Source organism: Saccoglossus kowalevskii, chromosome 18 (assembly GCF_978046115.1).
Source record: "Saccoglossus kowalevskii chromosome 18, keSacKowa6.1, whole genome shotgun sequence".
NCBI lineage: Eukaryota > Metazoa > Hemichordata > Enteropneusta > Harrimaniidae > Saccoglossus > Saccoglossus kowalevskii.
The window spans coordinates 27535517-27546223 of record NC_140658.1 but is presented as its reverse complement, the minus strand read 5'-3'; the positions used below and the strand labels follow the sequence as shown (position 1 = coordinate 27546223).

Genomic DNA, 10707 nt, shown 5'->3' with positions numbered 1-10707 from the left:
TAGGCTTCTGAAATATACCTAATTTGCATATATTCAAAATGGCCGTTTGGTGCATTTTTACAACATGGAAAATATAACTATTAGGACATATCTTTAATTCTAGATGACATTTATTAGGTATTCAAGTTGCTGCGATATGGTTTGGTGTGTTTGAATGTATGTGACTGTGAAACATTTGATTGAATAACAATCTCATTTGCATAAATCCAATATGGCCGCCAAAATAGTATCATTTAAATGTTTTGGCATTCAGGTGATATTATGTACAGGATGTAGATGCAAAAACTATAATTTTGGAATAGAAGAAATTTTAACTAGTGTATGACCTTCTTATTAGACATGTCTCATTTGCATAATTTATTCAAAATGGCCACCAATATAACATTTGATCATGTTTTCACTTACAGGTGTAAGACATTGCAATTGTTGGGTTAATATTTAATTACAAGAAAAGTATTATCATTGGGTAAGTATATAATTTGCTAGACTTAACATGACATTTTTGATTATTATTAAACTGCCAACAATGAGTGGTCTATTTTATTACATTTATTTCAGACTGTTGTTCATTACGTGTCTGCAATGGCTGAAGTAAGTAAATGTGCTATATGTGAAAGGTCTTTAGGTGGTGAAAAATCAGCTATCATTACCCTGGGCGTGAACGGAAGTGTCGGTATTAACAAAGCCAGTGAAGAACGTGGTGACACTACTATTCATACTGTGCCTGGCCAACAAGTTCACAAGGAATGTTGTCGTATTCACTGCAATCCACTGAAAATAGCCCAGGCAAAGAGGCAGGTTGAGCAAGTCCAAGTTCCGAGTACTCACAAACTGCGTTCACTTGAAAAAAGCTTCATCTTTTGCTCTGATTGTCTCTTCTGTAACACTCCAATGGACTTCGAAATACGTGAAAGCTATTTCCCAGTAACTACCATTGACTACAAAGGAGCATTATTGGCAACCTGCAGAGATAGGCAAGATGCATGGGTCAACAATGTACGAGATAGAATTCTAAGTGTACATGACTTACCTGCTGCTGATGCTATGTATCACCAGGTGTGCAGTGTAAATTTTCGTACTGGGAAGCAAATTCCTAAGAAGTACATGGCTAGGCAAAATGTTTCCAAAAGAAAGAAGATGGGTAGACCACATGATGAAGAAAGAACAAATGCATTTCTTGAAGTCGCACAGTTCTTTCAAGAAAATGATGATGAGCAAGTTACCATAAGTGATTTCATCGAGTTGATGGACAGATTTTTAGTGAACTCTGAAAGTACAGCATATAGCCATACACACATGAAGGCTCAACTTAATGAACATTTTGGCAATCAGATAATAATAACAGAAATTAATGGAAAGGCTAATGTAGTCACTTTCAAGACAACTGCGGAGGCTGTTCTCCAAGAATTTCATGCTCGCCAGGAAAAGGACCCAGAGAGAGAGAGAAATTTAACATTATAGAAGCAGCTGCCAAGTTAATTAGAGATGATATAAAATCAATCGAAACTTGTAATGATACATACCCACCCTCTAGTGTAATGGAATCGGAAGAAGAATGTCTTGCATTTGTACCAGAGTCTCTCAAGTGTTTTTTAAAAGAAATATTTGTGGGGAAAGACATTGAAGTGAAGCTGGAATCAATTGGACAGGCTATTATACAAGCATCTCGTCCCAGGGTTCTACTTGCGCCACTCCAAATTGGTTTGGCAGTGCAGCTACATCACCATTTTGCATCACGTTTCCTAATAGACTCATTCCACCATCATGGATTCTGTAGTTCATACTTAGAGACACAACGATTTGGACAGAATGCAGCAATATATCAAAGGACAGACATACCCAACTTCTCAAGTGAGTTTGTTCAGTATGCAGCAGACAATGGGGACCATAACATAAGAACCTTGGATGGAAATAATACATTTCATGGTATGGGGATAATAGCTACTGTCACTCCAGGCACTAAGCAAACCAACTGTATTCCAAGAGAAAATGTTAGTCCAAAAGATATATCGACAACAGGACACATTCAAATACAGTTCCATGTAGTCGAAGGCCAGGGTATTGCTGAAGTGAAGTACAGGGATACAGTCTTCAAGACAGCTAAAGATCCAACAGCAAATCTCGACATCATTTGGAAGACAACACTTTTGTTTGGTCCCTCTAGACCTGCTTGGTCAGGAATGATGCAGTTTGTTCATCATGGCAACCATCCTGGTAAATCATCAGTGGTATTCCTCCCAATGATTGATATGAGTTCAAGTGATATCACATGTGTTTTCTCTACTCTGAAGTTTATCACGGAACATGCAGAGCGTCACAATGTAGCACCAATTGTCACTTTTGACCAGCCACTATGGTGGAAAGCTCTCACATTTGTAGTTGCCGCACCCATGGAAACCAATTTACGTAAAATGGTTTTAAGTCCGGGCGGATTGCATACTGAAATGAGTTTTCTTGGGAGCATTGGCAATCTAATGGTAGGTTCTGGTCTGGTAGAGCTTCTGGAAATAATATATGCCCCAAAGGCAGTTGAGCAAATTGTTGCTGGTAAGGCCATTTCTAGGGCAGTACGAGCTCATATATTGATTGACACAGTTCTTAATGCATTAATTCTGTCCATTGCATTAGATGTATCCATTCCAGGTGATTCAGGTGAATAAAGTATCACAGATAGTACAGATGGTAATGGTGAGCAAAGTCAAGGCATAGCATCATCAGGTGAATTACACATCTCTAACTGCCCAGATCTAGAGGAAGTCAAGTCAATATATGATGAGTTGATGAAAGAGGATAAGTCGGCTGAGGAAGCCAGTGCAGCTGAAGTTCTGAACAGGATCAAAGACCAGCTTCATAAACAGAAAGAGTTAATGAAGATTGTTCGAATAGCCACACTATGGTTACAATACATGGAAATGGTTGACATCCTTAGAATGTTTATCAAAGCTGAACGTATAGGAAACTGGGCTCTACATCTCCAAGCTGTGTCAGAGATGCTTCCTTACCTAGCTGCCTCGGGACACAATTCATATACAAAATCAGCTAAATTGTATTTGCAATTCATGTCTAGCCTTGAGAATGATCACCCTGATATATACCAGAACTTTGAAGCTGAATTTCATGTAGTTAGAAAAAGTAATCGCCTGTGGGCAGGCCTGTCCACAGATCTTGTCATAGAGCAAGTATTCATGAGAAGCATGAAAACGAGTGGTGGTCTTACGAGAGACAGGGGTATGACTGAACAACAGCGTCTTACTTGGCTACTGTCAACTCCAGCCTGTGCTGAAATCAACAGAGCAATGCAAGAGCTCACAGATGTAAAATATAGTACAGGTGAGCAAAACAAAGAGATGACCAAGGCAAGACAACTCCGTGATATGAATGATACACGCACCATGCTGATTGCTTTAACTGACAGAAATCCATTTACTCCCCATATGGGTCTTCAGAATATCATGACTGGTGTGAATGCAGATAGCTCTGTGAATGTGGATAAAGCTAAAATCATTGGAAGAACCATATTGGGATCCATGAATGGAGAATCAGTTGGTGAATTCAAAAAGAGTAGTGAAGTTATTACACTTGGTTCAAAGTCATCCATCAAAATTGATGGTCAGCAGATACAGGTGGATCCACAACTTCTGTTTCAACGCCTGATAATTGCTTGCAAAACATCTGATGATATGGAAGGAATCTTCGAGTTTGAGCTATGTAGTTACCCAACAGCTATATTTGATTCCTCACTCATGCTGCGACAGCCACAAAAGCCTTTACTTGCAGATGTTATATGGGGCAAGTTATCTCCTGATGATACAGAGATAGTTGGTGATATGCAATTTGTGCTCGATGGTGGTGCATTAATACATCATATTCCATGGCCTAGAGGATTCTCCACATATGCAGAAATTTGCAATATCTATGTTGATTATGTTACTAGGAAGTATGGAAATGCAATCATAGTTTTTGACGGATATGACACTATCTCAACCAAGCACATTACCCAGCAGAGACGAACAGATGGAAAAATTGGTCCAAATGTAACTTTTTCAGATAAAATGAAACTGACCATGAAGAAGGACATCTTCCTGTCTAACACAAGCAACAAACAGCGTTTCATCTGCATGCTAGGTCACTATCTAGAGATGGCGAATTGCAAAGTACATCATGCCCAAGCTGATGCAGATGTTCTCATAGTACAGAAAGCTGTAGAATCTTCCACCAGGGCTAACACCATATTGATTGGAGATGACACAGATCTTCTTATTCTGCTGTGTTACCATGCAATTTCTGGTGCATTTGATTTGTTCTTCCAGCCTGAACAAAAGAGGCATTCAAAGAAACATCGAGTGTGGAACATAAAGGTGGTAAAGGAGCAGCTAGGTCATGATGTATGCACTCACATTCTGTTTGTCCATGCAATTTTGGGATGTGACACAACTTCCCGTTTGTTTGGTTTAGGAAAAGGAGCCTCGCTTAAAAAGTTTACCACTAATAATGAGTTTCGTGAACAAGCAAAAGTGTTCAACAATCCATGCTCTTCTTCAGATCAAATAACACTTGCTGGAGAGAAAGCTTTAGTAAGCCTGTACAATGGGAAGTCTGGTGAAAATCTGGACACTCTTCGATACAGGCGGTTCTGTGAAAAGGCTGCGACCAAAAATTCGCATGTTCAACCACAGAGTCTTCCACCTACATCAGCAGCAGCAAGATATCACAGTTATCGTGTTTACTTTCAAGTACAGCAGTGGATGGGAAATGAAGAACTTCTAGCAGAAGAATGGGGCTGGATCACAAGTGATGGAAAACTCATTCCTGTAATGACTGACAAGGGGGCAGCACCTGAATTTCTCTTGAAGATAGTGCGATGCAACTGCTCCACAGACTGTCGCAGTCTCAGATGTACCTGCAGAAAGCACAACCTTGAATGTTCTGCAATTTGTGGTCAATGTCGAGGATCTGGATGCACAAATGTAGTTCAGATATCTGATGAAGATAGCGATGACGACTCGCAATAACATTAATTATAAACTTTTGGACAGAATTACAACTATTTAATACAGTTTGTTAAATCAAAAATATAGTTTACAGAGTGTTACGTTGTAATGGTCTATTATGTATATAGTATAGCAGATTTGTAGATCCAACCAAGGTGTTTCATTCCTTTCAGTTTTTCTTTTAGATGTGACGGCCATGTTGGATTTATGCAAATGAAGCATCTGTCTACCCAGGAAACCATTTATTTACATCTTTTCTGTACTGTACGATTCTGTTTAAAATTATATTCTAGCATCTTAAACTTATTACTCATGCCACATAGAAGAGAAGTTACATTAAATAATTATATTACTGCGGCCATATTGGATTTATGCTAATTTTCCTCTACCCAATCAACACATTTGGCACTCTCATACCTTCTCCAACTCAAAACAATACCATAGCATCTTGAATTTTTAAAATACCTCATCTAGAATTAAAGTTATGTCCAAATAGTTATATTCCATATTGTAAAAATGTGCAAAACGGCCATTTTGAATATATGCAAATTAGGTATATTTCGGAAGCCTAGATTTTCCTAGACTTTTAGAATGTCAATCTAGATACCTTTGCGAAAAGCACTGTGAAGAAATTATTTCTGTTGCAATTTGTGATGGGTTGACCCCCATTTTTTGCTAGAATGACTGTACTAAACCTGGTGTTTGACATAAAACTGTTTCTAACCATCTCATCATGCGACGAATTACGTCACCTTCGGTGATTGTTTAGTTAGTATATATACCATAATGTTTATTTACAAGTCTCCAAACTTTACACTTAATTTTGTTAATACTGCTTGCATAAAGTTGAATGATATACTCCATAAATGTCCTATCAATAAACACTTCAATGACACATTTATGTCCCTGTAAAACACTGTGTTTTATTTCGAAAAAGTGTATCTTTGTGTGTTTTCAATGAGCTTAATTTTCATTAAAAAACGTTTTAATAACTCCCAAAACACTTTTCTAAAAATTCTAAAACACTACTCTTTTGATTGAAAATACAGGTATTTTATAATGTAATACACGTGTTTGCTTGCAATTATAACGGCGTGTTTCTATGAAAGGCATAAAAAACCTAATCACACTCGTGCATTATCAGACGCGAATCTCTGGATTAATGTATAGCGTAAATAATAAATTGACATTTTGTATCTCCTGGCTTAGTTTTCAGTTGAATCTGCTTTGAAAAACACTGTAGATTTACGTTCATTTGACCAGTTCATGTTATCATTGTACAAAGAATGTGTTTTATATTATATGTATATGTATAACTAAATGTATAACATTTCGAGTATTTATTTATATAATTATGTTTCAAATCAATTGAGTATATTTCACTGTGTTAAATCAAGTTATAAGATGTTTCAGTGAATTGAGTAAATTTACCCATATTAAATTACATCAAAAGTCGTTTCAATTACTTGAGTATATTTCTACGTGATAAATCATATTAAAGATTGGTTCAATGAATTGTGTATGAACAACTGAACTAAATTTAGTACACTCCCCTATGCTAAACCATATCATAACGATTGGTTGATGGTGTTGTTGTTGCTATGGTGATATTCGTTTACGTGAGTACGTATAAAATCGTAACAGAAATTGTGTTGGGATAAGAGTCATATTTTCTGACGTGTGCTCCTTCATTACAGTGTAGCGCTATGTCTGACTGGAGATATTTTATCATAAGAAATATGTATTTGCACAGCCAGGTAACTTAAATTTTTTTTTTTGTACATTGGTTGATCTATGTATATAGGTCACCTAAAGTATTGAGTGCTTATATTACCATTACATGTGTATCCTACTTGCGCGTATAACAGTTCGTGAACCACGCTATGGGTTATCGTGTACTAAACTACTAATAGAAACAGACAAAGACTGGTAATTCAATTGTATTTATACTATTCCATTAAAATGCATGTAATGTTCATTAGTGGTTATACAATGTAGATATTGCAATGTTTCTTTTATTTATAGGTTTCGGTGATGATGAAAAAAGTCGTCATTATCTCGTTGGTGTTAGTATGCTGCCTAATGTGCTTGTACTATTACGAGTTAACACATGTCGACATGGAACCAGTGAATAAAGAACCTGGAAGGTAACCAATCATAAATCACAATAGTGTGAGGTGATTAAAAAAATTATAGATATGTGATTTTTTAATTATTGTGTTTGACTGCACAACGCCTGCTGGCAAGGGACTCTCTATATGTAATATTTACTAAAACATTTGCACTACTAGTAATTAATTAATTAGTCTGGTTGCAGTTTGTGAACAGTCCATTTAGAGCGCCCATGTTTCATGTAATTATTGCTAGCGAAAAATACTAAAACCTACTTAAACTTAAACCTATTTAAATCGTTGTACATATTTGCCTGTTATAAGAAAATATCGTCTCGGATGTTGAACTATGACTATACTTTAAGGTGTGTATTGTACTAGGTTACAAAATGATGCAAATATTTATAAGTTATTTTAAATGATATGTTTTAGCTCTGATATGACAGGTCATAAGTATAAATAGACACGGGAAGTGTCATGGGGTTAGTAAAATGTGAATTGTCGCCCATACGAATCACATCGTTTTTTGTACATATAAGTTGGGTAGTGCTTCTTGGTGTGGGAAATGTTTGTGGCTATATCTTCTTTGAAGTAAAATGGCATTCTTGTATTTTGTATCTATATATTAGATGTGTGTATACTTATATTATGTACCGAGTTGTGTTTGGGATTATATTGACTGCAGGCAATATGTCATCAGCAGCCATGCATTTGATCTCTATATAAAAGACAGTGAATAACAATTTGTAAAGACATTTATAAGTTAGGAATAGTGTTTATGAACAGATACTAATGGTTTAAGCTGATGGAAAATACATTATAGATATATCCTTGCATGTTATAAATATACAATACCTTTATATTCATACATAGTTATACGCTGACAGCCTTTGAGAATTTACATTGAGCATCATTCTCTTTTCAAATGCGATATCAATGGCGACATTCTCTTGATTAGATTATATAAAAGAGCAGCTTAGATAACCATTGTTAATAGACAATAGTCGACATTACCCCTATTATGCTGATATGTACATTGCACACGTTTGCCTACACATATAAAAATAAAGTATATACACAGGTAAACCTCAGTCTAACACAATCTATACATACACACACATCTATTCCCCTGAGTACCTAATTCTAATGAAATCACTAGAAATTATCCTCAAAGCCTTAAGATATTTCCTATGGCAGAGATATTATGCAATATCTCAAAATCTAGCCTGGTGACATAGGCTGAAAAAAATCATATTTTGTTAATGATGGAGTACTTTTTGTTATTCTGAATTATTTTTTTAAAAAATCTGTGTTTTAAACAGTGTAAAAACATGCAATTGTTCTTTAACATTGTGTTCTATAGAATTGTTATAAAAATAGCAATTTTTAAGAAATAATAGAACATGTTTCTCAAAAAGCTTAACTGTATCACACAAAATAATGCTTTTTCATTGTAACATGAGACATTATCGTCATAATAAACTAATGAACATCGGCATGCGATTGATGACCAATTTTGTCAATCACCAAACTTAATATGTTTCATTTATTAAAGGAATAAAACTGACGATATTTTATTCCTCTTCCAAATTTAACGTTTCATTTCTTGTTTTTTTCCCATTAGATTAATGACTTATAAACAAAATCGTTCTGGCGTTGAGCTTGGCTTTACCTATACAGTTGAAGAAAGTATACCCACTCATCGAGGAAGTGACTATAACAGTTTACACGTGTCTTCGACGAAACCAGAAGGTTGCACACCGTACAACTATTTCATATTTCGGAAAACTGCCAAAACAGGTAGCAGTACTGTAGCAGCATTGTTGTATAGGTATGGCTTCTACCATGACCTCGTAGCTGCTCTTCCAGATCCACCGAGTAAAATGATGTTACACGTCACAAATGTTACAGTATTGACTACAAAATATGATTGTAACCACACATTTCCTGGATACAACTACATCGCAAGTCATATCCTTGATTACAATTACAATGTGCTTAAAGACTTTATACCTAAAGCCAAATTTATAACAATTCTCCGTTCACCAATTGATACATTCGAGTCTAAATTTTATTTTACGAACAACCATATAAAATATGGATTGCAAAATCAAATTAATCCACTTGAAATATTTCTTTTCAACAGTGCTTATCAGAAATACATAAACACGGTGTTAGTGTCACGGGTATCAACTTGGTTTGATTTGACTTCTGGTCATGAATTGCTGGAAATGGAAAAACAGTTTGATTTGGTGATGATTACAGAGTACATGGACGAATCGCTTGTCCTGTTGAAAAAAATGATGTGTTGGACATTTGATGACGTCATATATCATTCAAATAAAGTGTCTGATATACAGCGTCAACCCATGACGGCAGAAATGAAGCAAAAAATTGGGACAACATTAGCCCTTGACATTGAATTATATGAATACTTTAACTCAACACTTTGGAGCAAAATACAGAATTACGATGGCGACTTCGACAGAGATTTGTCACTATTTCGCCAAAAACTATATGAGAGTACAGATGGATGTAGGGGAAAATTGAAATATGAAGAAGAATATTGCGATTTACTTACTCTTGACGTCTGTGATCTGAGAAGAGTGAATGCAAAAAAGCAATATGAAAAATTTTGTAGAAAGAAGTTTAAATCTGTAAATTTTTCACAACAGAAAAAATATTAATATTAAATGGAGAAGATATTGCAATGAATATTGGACAAATGCATCATAAATTTACAGTCCGTAACCTATTGCGGCCATTGCATAATGAAAGAGAATAATCGACATATCACATAACACACCTTTCACCCCATTGAGTTGTATAGATTTTATCAATGTAAACGCGAATACGTTTTCTTTGTCCCTGTAACGAAAATGTTAAAACTCATTTTGTTACATGGACGCATTTAGACAACGCAACCAGTAAAAGGCGCGACGAACAGCTGCTTCCAAATATAAACAACGAATAATTGATATAACACAACACGTGACACGCCTCATCCCTTGAGCGTTTAGATGTTCAACAATTCCATACGATACGCACAATATTAGTTCTATCATTAATTGGCATTTATAACTCAGGAGTATATTTTTTTCCAAAAGAATACAGTAACAATTTCATCAAACTAATAAGGAATGTAATGTAATCCTGAAATGATTGGTTTTTAAGTACTGCGGCTCCAAGACTTATTGTTCTGCTGTGTGGAAAATATGCACAATTGGACAGAAGCTGCAACCAATCAATCGATTGCCGTCCGGACTACAATACAAAAACAATATTCACGTATAGGAATGGACAAAGAATGAGGGTGGCGTATCCGTATTCTAGTAAATCAACTAAACGTGAATATCGATGCTTTATTTTAACGTGAATGGCGAAACGTTATTATACTGGTTTCTTAAAAAAACGGGGCTCACCAATGTTTTCTTTAAATTTTACCCACCCCTCGAAAATTCATTGATTATCCCAAGTTTTTCCCACAATCAGTTTCTGTTGTGTGGATGTGAGCAGCTTTTCACATGGGTCAATGCTAGTTAGTCAACTCTGCCACAAAACTTGGGATTTTTTTATTTTTGCAGTTTGCTTTTCAAAAATTAAAC

At 35.7% G+C, this 10707-nt stretch overlaps 1 protein-coding gene across 1 annotated transcript; it reads left to right on the top strand.

Annotated features, from left to right (window-relative positions):
- Positions 1-6697: 6697 nt before the first annotated feature.
- On the top strand, positions 6698-9789 carry LOC144356257 (galactosylceramide sulfotransferase-like). The gene is made up of 3 exons (XM_078011128.1): positions 6698-6748; positions 7017-7138; positions 8727-9789. The coding sequence occupies exons 1-3, from the start codon at positions 6698-6700 to the stop codon at positions 9787-9789; spliced, it is 1236 nt and encodes a 411-aa protein (XP_077867254.1).
- The last annotated feature ends 918 nt before the right edge of the window (positions 9790-10707 follow it).

Bases quoted from the DNA above. Each gene is read 5' to 3' on its own strand.
- LOC144356257 (XM_078011128.1), top strand. From the start codon at position 6,698: ATGTCTGACTGGAGATATTTTATCATAAGAAATATGTATTTGCACAGC. The intron at 6,749-7,016 runs GTAACTTAAATT...TTTTATTTATAG, and splicing joins ATATGTATTTGCACAGCCAG to GTTTCGGTGATGATGAAAAA. The intron at 7,139-8,726 runs GTAACCAATCAT...TTTTCCCATTAG, and splicing joins GTGAATAAAGAACCTGGAAG to ATTAATGACTTATAAACAAA.